The following is a 12,146-nucleotide window of genomic DNA, read 5'->3' on the forward strand; positions in this document are numbered from 1 at the left end:
AACCAGAACAATTAATCAAAACATGTCCAAGTAAAGTTGAATTTGAAGTTAGTTAGGTCCCAAAACAAAGACTGAGACCTCTAAGGTCTCTAATTTTTAATGCACTCATTTTAGTAAAATCATTTAAATTATCAAACTTTCTGAAAACCATTATCTAAAAATACCTAAAAATCCAGGCTCTACAACATATATAGTGCAATTTGGGAGTCCAGACACAGATCGCATATGGACATCTTAATTTTTGCTTAAGGAAATCATGTGGACCAGAGTTGGATAAAAATAAAAAGGTAATCTACCAAAGCAAAGAATAATAAACACACAACAAATTTCCTTCAGAAATCCAAAATTTAAATGTGTACACTTCTGAGAAAAATCTGTGGGATACTTAGTCATCGCAGGAGTTAGGTATTCTTGATCTTCAACCTTGAGGTGGGTGGAATTGGAGAAAGATTATGCTCTGTGTTTTTTTAAATTCATTTAGCTGAAGAACTCTTTCTCCAAATAAATTCTTACATAGGAGTCCAGTATGAAATTCAAGACAGGTGGCACCATATGGGAGGAAGAGACCTTTTGGCTCAAGAGAAAAACAGCGGTGATATAGGTCGGGGGAGATACACAACTTGCTACCCAGCAACATGCATAGAGCTCTGCAGGTAGTTTCAAAATCATTGGCTGCAAATCTTTTCTCTTTGCCATCATATACTTGTAGGTCACTTATATATCATGTTACTCATTTCCCCTCCAGCTACATTATAGCAGAGATACTTCTAGCATGGTGGCACACACCACTAATCCCAGTAACTGAGGAGGCTAAGGTAGAAGGATCACAAGTTCTAGGCCAGCTGCAGCAACTTAAATCATCTCTCAAAATAAAAAGGGCTGCAGATGTAGCTTGGTGGTAAAGTAATCCTGGGATCAATCCTCAGGACCCCCCATGCAATCCCCCCACACAAAAAAATTATAGCAGAAGTATAAATTTATTCTAATATCAGTCAATATGCAATCTAATTAGGAACATGCTTCCCTCTCAAAAACATTACACTCTGGCTCAGTGGTGGAGTGCTTGCCTCACATGTATAAGGCACTGGGTTTGATTCTCAGCATCACATATAAATAAATAAATAAATAAATAAAGGTTCATCCACAACTAAAAAAATATTTTTAAAAAAACACATTACATGGACTTAGACACGAATTGGTGTGAAAATACTTTGTATACAACCAGAGATATGAAAAATTGTGCTCTATATGTATAATAAGAATTATAATGCATTCTGCTGTCATAAATATTTAAATAATTAATTTTAAAAAGAAAATGATATTAATAAAAAGCATAAATTGCCTTGTTTAAAAAAAAAAAAAAAACCACATTACAGGGCTGGGGATGTGGCTCAAGCGGTAGCACGCTCGCCTGGCATGCGTGCGGCCCGGTTTCGATCCTCAGCACCACATACAAGCAAAGATGTTGTGCCTGCCGAAAAACTAAAAAATAAATATTAAAAAAAATTCATTCTCTCTCTCTCTCTCTCTCTCTCTCTCTCTCTCTCTCTCTCTCTCTCTCTCTCCCTCCACTCTCTCTTTAAAAAAAAAAAAAAAAAAAAAAAGACCACATTACAGGGGATGGGATTGTGGCTCAGCGGTCAAGAGCTTGCCTAGCATGGGCGGGATCCAGGTTCGATCCTCAGCACCACATAAAAAAATAAAGGCATTGTGTTGTGTCCATCTACACCTAAAAAAATAAATATTTAAAAAAAAGAAATGTTTAAAAGAAACACATTGGGCTGGGGATGTGGCTCAAGCGGTAGCGTGCTCGCCTGGCATGCGTGCGGCCCAGGTTCGATCCTCAGCACCACATACAAACAAAGATGTTGTATCTATCGATAACTAAAAAAAATTAATAAATATTAAAGTTCTCTCTTTCCTCTCTCACTCTCTCTTTAAAAAAAATAAAAAATAAAAGAAACACATTACATCTAAAAGCTAATAAGAAATTATTCTGTTCTGAGAAATAGGTACCTAAGATGACTAAACACTCGCTAATTCAAAGTATACTAATTTAGAAGTTGTATTAATTCAGTCATGGTCTAGGTTATATTTTATTTCTCTATTTTACAGAGATAATGAAAGTAAAATAATATTTTGTATGAGATCAAATTTTTATAGCTGCTTCATATACTCCAAATCAGCTATGAAGACTATCTAACCTATACATGGATAAACAGATAAAATTAACATGTTAAAGAATATTTTAAGCTATTAATTAAAGCAACTTTTCTAAAGACTGTATAGGCACCAGGCAAGGTGGCATGCCTTTCATCCCAGAATCTTGGGAGGCTACAGCAGGAGGATCGTGAATTCATAGCCAGCTTTAGCAACTTAGTAAGGCTCTAAACAAGACCCTGTCTCAAAATAAAAATTAAAATTAAAAATTAAAAAGGGCTGGAATGTGGCTCAGTGGTTGAGTGTCTCTGGGCTCAATCTCTGGTATCAAAAAATAATAATAAGAAGAAGAAGAATTGGGGCTGGGGATGTGGCTCAAGTGGTAGCGTGCTCGCCTGGCATGCGTGCAGCCCGGGTTCGATCCTCAGCACCACATACAAACAAAGATGTGTCGGCCGAAAACTAAAAAATAAATATAAAAAAATTCTCTCTCTCTCTCTCTCTCTCTCTCTCTCTCTCTCTTCTCTCTCTAAAAAAATTTTTATTAAAAAAAAAAAAAGAAGAAGAAGAATTAAAAAAATAAAGATTGGGGCTGGGGCTCAGTGGTATGGTGCTTGCCTAGCACATGTGAGACACTGGGTTCGATCCTCAGCACCACATTAAAAAAAGTAAATAAAGGTATTGCGTCCATCCACAACATATTATATATATTTTACATATATATGTTAAAAAAAACCTGTACACTCAGAAAAATGAGAAATTATACCCCATCTGATTCAAATGTATAATATGTCAAGATCATTGTACTATCATGTGTAACTAATTAAAACAAATTTAAAAAAAGAAAAATTAAAGAAAGAAAGAAAGAAAATAAAGATTGGATAGGTAACTAGGTGCCAAACTAGACTTGGTTCTGATATGTGAATACAATGCTTGTAAAATAAGGAAATTCAGAAATACAATATTCCCTTCATTTTGCAGATGAAACATCTCCACAATTCTCTAAACCAATTTATTCCTCCATCAAATAAAATACTCTGCCTTCAAGTTAATCCTACCTGTGTTCTAAATTTAATTTTCTCTTGCCTGTCAGAAAACTTGCTCCATCAACTGGCTCTCATTTCTCAATATGTTTGCCATGGTCAAATTTCTCCTATTTTAAAAAAGTTATTTTTAGGTCTTTTCCAATCTTCTACCTCATTTTTCTTTTTGTTTTCAATGTTTTAATTGACAAGGTGCCCCGGGACCTTGTACTGAATATAACCTTACTTAATATCTCCATTGGATTTCACACAGTCTCCTCTTTTTAAGGTCCTCACTTGGTGAAACTCCTCTCTCCTGGTTTTCCTACATTTTATTTTTATTGATTAATTGCAGTACTGAGTGCTTTAACCTAGAAGTGCTTTATACCTGAGCCACATCTCCAGCCTTTTTTATTTTTTGATTTTGAGACAGGGTCTTGCCAAGTTGCTTAGGGCTCCACTAAGTTGCGGAGACTGGCCTCGAAATTGTGATCATCCTACCTCAGTCTCCCATCCTGTCACATGCCTGTGATGTGACACTGCACCCTGCTCTTTCTTCTTTCCTTTTCTTTCTTTCTCTCTCTCTTTTTAACAGGTGCTAGACAAATTATGAATAGTCATCATCCATGTGCTCAAGAAAGACATAAATCATCAAGTATAATGTATTTTAATATTTGCTACTTTGTAATAAGTAACTATACAGACTAGAATATGGAAAAAAATTAGTTTTGCCTAGGGATTTTCATGGATGTGCCTGACACATAGGTAGGGCTCAACATATACTAAATGACTTAGTTTATTTTGTTTTTATTGACAAATATCCTAGGCACCTTAAAAAACACTAAAGAACAAACAACTTTGGGTCAATAACTCTCTTCAATATGGATCAGACAAATAATAAAAACATCTAGCACATCTACAAGTGCTGTATCTGTCCAGTTTGGTAGACTTACTGAGTGTAAGTCTACTTGGCCCTACATAATCTATCCCTCCCCTACTTTATCACCTCTTTTGCTACTTTCCCATGATTCACTTCTATGTAGCCTTATTTTATTCCTCATGTTTCTGTAAGCATACCAAACATGGTTCTGCTTCAGAACCTTTGCAACTGCTATTTCCCCTTCCTGGAGATCTTTCACTCAGATATCTGCAAGGCTCATTACTCCAATGTGACCTTATCAGAGAGGACTTCCCTAACTATCCTGGGTAAAATAGCAGTCTGTATCCTCAGTGTTTTGAACATTGTTGAGCATACAGTAGAAATATAACTGATATTTACTGTGTGAAGTAATTCTTTTTAGATTGAAATATTTAAAAATAGGAAATACTTCCAAATTAAACACTGAAAAAAATGAAGTCCAAATCATATTTATGTATTTTTTAAATTTAAGTCTTCATTCTGTTTTGTTTTCCTTAACTACATTAAAGCTCCTTGCATCTCTCTTTGTTCAATCCTTACAGAGTAGTTTTAGTGAATTTTAAAATTACTCTCAACTCAAATGTTTAAAATCTTAATTAAATATCTTCTATGGACAATACCATCTTTTCACAATTATCATGTAAAAATAAGAAAGGAAAAATTAAACATAACTCATGTATGTTCCTCCAAACTCCATTATCCCCAGTCTCCCAATTTGAATTGATGGAGGATACAAATAAGCATTGAAGTCAACAGATCCCAAGTTCCACTACTCTCCTTTTCTTATCTCTCATTTGTTAGAAATTAAGACAAAAACAGTTCTTTGCTAAAAAAATAATTGAAACACATAGAAAAACAGTGAGTTTGCTTAGTATGCAAAAAACCCTCAGTTCAATCCCTAGCACCACAAAAGAAAGACAAAAAGAAAGAAAGATAAGCAGTATATTATAATCAATCTTAATAAACTCTTTACCAAGGAACATGTCTAGTATGCTCAGGAAAGTGTAGATGGGCAGATAAACTTAAACAAAAGAAAAGGATACTTTTGTGAACAAAGACAAGATTAGTTTGGCCTAGTCGGAGGGCAGTCACTGTGGCTGTTCTCTCATCCAGTAAAGCCACTTTCCCAGAAAGAGACCCATTACGTGTAAATCTATGGTCTTGCAATTCCAGTATATAATGTTCCAGGGGAAATTTCACCTCTGTAAGACATAAAAGACATATAAATGTAATGACAGAGCTACTATAGAGAATAATGTTGTAGCACTGGGTTGTAAGAGGAAAATCAGGAAACAGGCCCTTTTTTAAAATATTTTTTTAGTTGTTGATGAAGCTTTATTTTATTCATTTACTTATATGTTGTGCTGAGAATCAAACCCAGTGCCTTACATGTGTGAGCCAAGTGCTCTACCACTGAGCCACAACTCCAGCACAGAAAACAGGCCTTTTTAAGGGTGTTCTTCTTCTGATTTTTCCCCACAATGATGAATTTCTACAGCTAGCCATTTGTTTGGGAGTACTATCAATTCCAATTGATTATTGGTATTGTTTGTATTCTTCTTCTTCTTCTTCTTTTTTTTTTTTTTTTTGGTACTGGGGATTAAGCCCAGGGACACTCCACCACTGAGCTATATACCCAGCCCTTTATATTTTGAGGATCTCACCAAGTTGCGTAGGCTGCCCTCAAACTTTTGATCCTCCAGCCCAGGCAACTTAGTGCCACCTCACCCAGTGGTATTGTTTGTATTCTTAAAAACTAATGAACTAGGGGCTGGGGCTGCCACCTCACCCAGTGGTATTGTTTGTATTCTTAAAAACTAATGAACTAGGGGCTGGGGCTATAGCTCTATAGTAATGCACTTGCCTGGCATGTGTGAGGCACTAAGTTCGATTCTCAGCATCACATATAAGTAATAAAATAAAGGTCTATCAATAACTAAAAAAATGTTTTTAAAACTGGGCTGGGGTTGTGGCTCATTGGTAGAGCACTTGCATGCATGAGGCACTGGGTTCAATACCCAGCACCACATTAAAAAAACTAAACAAAATAAAGATATTGTATCCATCTACAACTAAAATTATTTTTAAAAAACTAATGAACTGCCAGGAATAGCCTGGCATGTACCTATTCAAGATACGGGGCCTATCTCTATTCAGTAGTAGTTCAAGTACAGCAATTACAAAGTACTTTATCACACAATCTAAGAAATACAAGGAAATATTTTTCATATATAATGTGGGGTAGTTGTTTTGTCATCTGCAGAAAGGATCTGAGAAATGTGAGTTACAGGAAAAGATAAATAAACTTACCTGTCATTCTTCCCTGAACCATTTTTGCAACTTGGTATTTAATATATGCTCCTACTAAGAGATAAATATCATGGGATGGTATAAGAAATATATTTTCCAAAACAAGCAGACGTATCAGTGCTGCTGCCACTTTCTAAAAGAGGAAGGAAAAGAACAGTTTCCATAGGTAAAAACCTCAAGGCCATCTTCCTTGTTAAAAGCTCACTTCCTGGGGCTGGGGTTGTGACTCAGTGGTAGAGCACTTGCCTGGCATGTGGGAGGCACTGGGTTCGATCCTTAGCACCATATAAAAATAAATAAGATGAAGGTATTGTGTCCATCTACAACCCCCCCAAAAAAATTTTTTAAAAGTTCATTTCATATGTTTCTTTAAAGTTTTTAAATAAATATTTTTAAATGCTTTCAAAATTACAAGTATAATTTCATTAGCCTGAAAAGAGACCATGAATCTTACTATTGTAATGATGTTTTAAGTCACTCAGACTAGTAAAAAATGAAAACACTTCTAAAAAAGAAATAGGCAAATAGGCAAGTTATGCCAAAGTAAAGAAAGGTAAGACCTGTCGATATGCAGCAGAAGTTCTTATAGCCAACCTCCAGTTGACTGACATGCACATCACATCACTTTCTACTCCCTGTTGATCGACTGATTCTTGGAAAGACTTAACCCAACACCAGGTGGTTGGGCTGCTCTCTAGGATCTCTACCACTTGTATTTCTGCCTTATGAAATAAATGCTTACCAAAAGGCATTTGTTTTTTTCAAATTTATTTCTGCAGATATAACTGTAAATTTATATAAATTAAAATAAAAAGCATGGATGTGAAAAGAAAGCTGTTGTTTAAAAAAAAAATGAATGTTTTGAAAAGAAGTTAAAGGCAAGTGGCCAATAAGTGCTATCAAATTAGATGTGGGTTAGAAAAGTGAAGAATTGGGGCAGAAATCCTTGAAAGTTATAGAAGTCTACACTCTGAGTGCATCACATGTCTAAATTTTCACTTGATCAAAGAAGAAAATGAAACTAGAAACTAAGGTTTATGGAAGAAAAAGTATGTAGGTTTCTAAACAGTGAATTTATGGCTGAAGAAAGGCTTTGGACCTATATCAAAGGATTGGTAAATAAAATGCTATCATATTTATAATTATAAATAGCTAATGTATATTATTGAGAATGTTTTAAGAGAAAATGCCAGACATATTTGAAATTATAATTAAGTAATACTCTAAAATGTTTGAGGAACACAAATTTTTTTTTAAGTTTATTCTCTTCAAATGACTTTTCCAATTAAATGATAAATTACTGGCCCAAATCATACTTGGGTTAGGTTTCTTATCAAGTTATCATAGATAAGCATAAGCAACTATATCTCCATAGGCAAGATTATCAGAAAAAAGTATATGGCACAAACTTTTTACCTTATAGAATTGTTCATAAATTCGAACTTTTACAATAGCAGCACCAGTCCTAATTCCAGACACCAAAATCACATCTCCTTGTTTCTCTTCATTTTCCATCTCAGCTATATAGTGTGGAGGAGAATATTCTGCTTCAGAGAATTTCAGAATCCTAAAGACATAATATAAGATTTGCTTTCAGCAGAATCAAACAATACCGTCTTCCAAAAATCTTAAGAGATTTTAAACACAGTCTCTTTAATGTCTATACAGTATAGAAAGTTTTAAAATTTCTGACTATAAACAATATTTGTGACTATGGCTAAAATTGTTGTATAACTAAAATTTGGGTTGTCAGGGATCTATTCTTTGGTACTGAATATAAAATTTCATACCATTATCTTACTCTATTTCAGCACATGAAGATAGCTTGAACAACAAAACTGCCAGGAGATACACCTGACTCAAATCATTATATAGTCCTGAGCTCACAGAGGGAATCCTCTACAGTGGCTCAAATTAAGCCATAATAAAGGTACCTATGTATACTATACATCCTTTTGTCAAAGACATTTTCCTTAGTCAATTTATTTGTTTCAAAAAAGTCCAGACAGTGGATTATCAAGATTCACACAAATAGTTACTGTTCAGTGTGCCACCCAATGGCAGATGTCTCTTTCAAAGTGAGATGATTTATGTTCGTTTCAAGTTTACCTAATTTTGCTAGACCGTTCCTCTCTTGCTTGGTCGTTATCCTGGGCAATGCTCCACTCAAACATCATCCCTGCCAAACTACTAAAAGTATTTCCTGTAGAGCAAGCCAAATGCAGACAAGATAGAATCACATATTCAAAAATGTTCAGGCATCTTGAACAAGAAAAGAAAACCTAACTAAAATGCTATTTTTATTCCTTCTAAATAACAAATAAAAGGATTAATGAATTGAAACACACATATCTGAGGAAGATCCCTACACAAACAATGTAAGTGCTACTACTGTACAAGCTTTCTTATACAGCAAGAAAATAAACAGGACTCAGTTATTTAAGTTCCAGTTGACATTATGCTGCATTCTTTTTACAGAAAGGTTACCCTATATCTACCTACCTGATGGTTTACCAGCATCCTTAATTCTGATTTCAAATTTTTATAAGAACTAGATTGCAGAATATTTCATTTTTCAGATTTAAAAAAAATTACTCTTGCCAATGCAGTGGTGTACATCTGTAATCCCAGAGGCTGGGAGGCTGAGGCAGGAGGATTGCAAGTTCAAAGCCTGCTTCAGCAATTTAGCAAGACCCTAAGCAACTCAGCAAGATCCTGTCTCAAAATTTATAAAAGTAAAAGAGGGCTGGAGATGTGTCTCAGTGGTTAAGTGCCCCTGAGTTTAATTCTTAGTAATAAATAAAAATTTTAAGATACTCTTTACTAAAAAGTTTAAAAAGAAAGTGGTAATAAAATTAGGTTTTTTTTCAATGCTGGGGAGGAAACCCAGGGACTCATGCATAATAAGCAGGCCTTGGGCATGCTAAGCAAGCACTCTATCACTGAACTATATCTTTAGCCCTAAATGTTTTTAATACCATATTACAGTATTAGTATAGTATATCTAAAGCAATATAAAATCAGTTTCAAGAAAGACTAACTTAAATATCAAACTTTTTCACAAATTTACATTTAATCCTCCTGGCCTATAAGAAGTAAACTGATCAAAAAGTAGAGCTAACAGGGCTGGGGATGTTGTTCAGTGGTAGAGCTGGTGTGAAGGTCCTGGTTTATGATCCCTAGATTAAAAGATAAAAGAAAACACCACAGAAAAATTCAAAGTGGTTTTTTTTGGTACTGGGTATTGAACCCAGGAGCATTCAACCACTGAGTAACATCCCCAGTCTATTTTATTTTTTTAAGACAGTGTCTCGTTAAGTAGCCCAGGCTGGCCTTGAACTTGCAATCCTCCTGCCTCAGCTCCCATTCACTAGGATTATAGGCATGTGCCACCACACCCACATCTATAGAAACCATCAACAGAAGCTCAGCAGCAGAATTTAGATATTTAAGAAAACTTCAGAGATGGTTTATACGAGAATGTAGCTAATACATGAACATACTCAGATTCATTAATTCCTTATCTACATGAGCTCCAAATGGGAAAATAAGTCTTATTTCCAGTCTACTTTTATCACTCAAGCTCCTGTCTCCATGAGCTATACTTAAAAGAATATTACTTTATTTTAGGTAATTTGGTTGAATCCTCTGAAGTTCTTTACCTTCAGCATCCAATGCCCTCACCATCAGTTCCAGAGGTGAATCATCTACATAGAGTTCCCGGGTCCGAGATACAATTTCAATGCTGTCTATCACATCAACCTTAACATCACAGCGTAGTTCATGATCAGTCACTTCAATGTATCAAAAGAAATGAGTATTTAATTCAGTAAGTCATTAATGTTTTAAATGTTTCCAATACTCAAAGCATATTCTAAAGTTTATAAAAAAGAAGACTGTGACAGTCACTTTTACACACAGAAGAAAATGGCATAATGACAGGATCTAAGAATTTCTGTTGATAATTAAAGACATAAACCACTGATTTATAATGTTTTCATTCATGAAAAAATTAGAAAAATAGAGTTTTAAAATAGTGAGTAATAGCAGGGAGTGGTGGCACATGCCTGTAATCCCAGCTACTTGGGAGGCTGAGATAGGAGGATCGCAAATTCAAAGCCAGCCTCAGCAATTTAGCGAGGCCCTAAGCAACTTAGCAAGACCCTGTCTCTAAATAAAATATAAAGAAGGGCTTGGGGGCTGGGGATGTGGCTCAAGTGGTAGTGCACTCGCCTGACATGTGTGCGGCCCGGGTTAGCACATACACAAACAAAGATGTTGTGTCCGCTGAAAACTAAAAAATAAATATTAAAATTCTCTCTCTCTCTTAAAAAAAAAAAAAAAAAAGAAGAAGAAGAAGGGCTTGGGATGTGGCTGGGTAGTTAAGTCCCTTTGGGTTCAATCCCCACTACCAAAAAAAAAAAAAAAAGTAAGAAAATTAAATTATGCTTAATCACACTATTAATTAGTTGTATACATTACTTTAAAGGCATATATACTTTATCCTTATCTTTTTAGGTGGTAATTTTTTATGAAGTGAAAATGTTAGTAGGCTTAAAATGTATTTATTTAGTAAAGTAGAATATTGGCAACCATATATCAGTTCTAGCAATATACCTCTCTTTTTTTTCTCTCATTTTTTTTTTCTGGACCATGAGATTAAAAAGCCTGAGACCTACATTAGAACAATTAGGGTTCCAGTCATTATACTCATAATGAAACTCTGAAACACTAATTAAAAGAGTACAAAACAAAACAAGGATGAAATAAAAACTGTTTTTACTGCTACATTTGAACAATGCTCCCTCCAGATTGAAGTTACCATGTATTTGAGAATTATCATGGTTGCCTCATTCTGCTGTTTTAACTATACATTTTTAGTTTCAGCCTCATTCACAAGAAACATAAAACAAGATAACTATCACTAGACTATCCACAATTACTAATACATATCAGGGGCAAACTCTGTCCCTAACATATGCCTGCTTTTTGAATTTTAAAATCAAAGGAAGGGCTGGGTTGTGGTACAGAGGTAGAGTGCTCACCTAGCATGTGTGAGGCACTGGGTTCGATCCTCAGCACCACATACAAATAAAATAAAGATATTGTGTCCACCTATAACAAAAAATAATATTAAAAAAAATCAAAGGAAAATGTTAATCAGATAACATAGGCAAATGCCCCTCAAGAAAGGCTAAGGTTTATAAAAATAGCCTTATTTCAGGAAATGATATCGTTCTTTCACAGCAACATTAAAAACTGGATTAATCATCCTGAAATTACGTTTCTATATATATATATACCCTATGACTGAACAAATAAATAAATATGCTGTAGGTAAGGAAGGCGAGGTTTCTCCCTTTCTCCCTGAGAAAGAAGTTGCAAATAAGCAAGAGGGGAAGGCTAGAATGAATTCTGTGGTATAGGACGAGATATGCAGAAAGATAGGGAAATAAATGTAGATATATGTGTATATAGAGGTTAGTACACATACATATATTTCCTAGTTCTGTCTGCTGAGAGGACCTAGGAGTGACATTTCAGTAGCAATAGGCACACTTATGTCCAGATCTTGGTTTCTAAATATAATTCTTTAACAAACGAACCATAACTCTCTGAGGAAATGGTTACTCTTGGAAAATAGAAGATGAATCTAATTCTTGTAGAGTTAAAAAGGAAATATTTAATAATAAATAACAAAATAAAAGATAGGGGCAAGTTCAAAGGACACAGGA

The 12,146-nt window shown here is 34.8% G+C and overlaps 1 protein-coding gene across 1 annotated transcript in view; it reads right to left on the reverse strand.

The window, feature by feature from the left end:
* Nup210l (nucleoporin 210 like) overlaps positions 1-12,146 on the reverse strand; it is a 116,839-nt gene that overhangs the window by 95,224 nt on the left and 9,469 nt on the right. The window contains exons 3-8 of the mRNA XM_076861989.1: positions 10,074-10,205; positions 8,521-8,614; positions 7,828-7,978; positions 6,412-6,544; positions 5,145-5,303; positions 165-233 (exon numbers count right to left, since the gene is read on the reverse strand). Coding sequence (XP_076718104.1) covers positions 165-233; positions 5,145-5,303; positions 6,412-6,544; positions 7,828-7,978; positions 8,521-8,614; positions 10,074-10,205 — 738 coding nt within the window. The remainder of the gene's footprint in view (positions 1-164; positions 234-5,144; positions 5,304-6,411; positions 6,545-7,827; positions 7,979-8,520; positions 8,615-10,073; positions 10,206-12,146) is intronic.

This window comes from Callospermophilus lateralis, chromosome 7 (genome assembly GCF_048772815.1).
Source record: "Callospermophilus lateralis isolate mCalLat2 chromosome 7, mCalLat2.hap1, whole genome shotgun sequence".
Classification (NCBI taxonomy): domain Eukaryota; kingdom Metazoa; phylum Chordata; class Mammalia; order Rodentia; family Sciuridae; genus Callospermophilus; species Callospermophilus lateralis.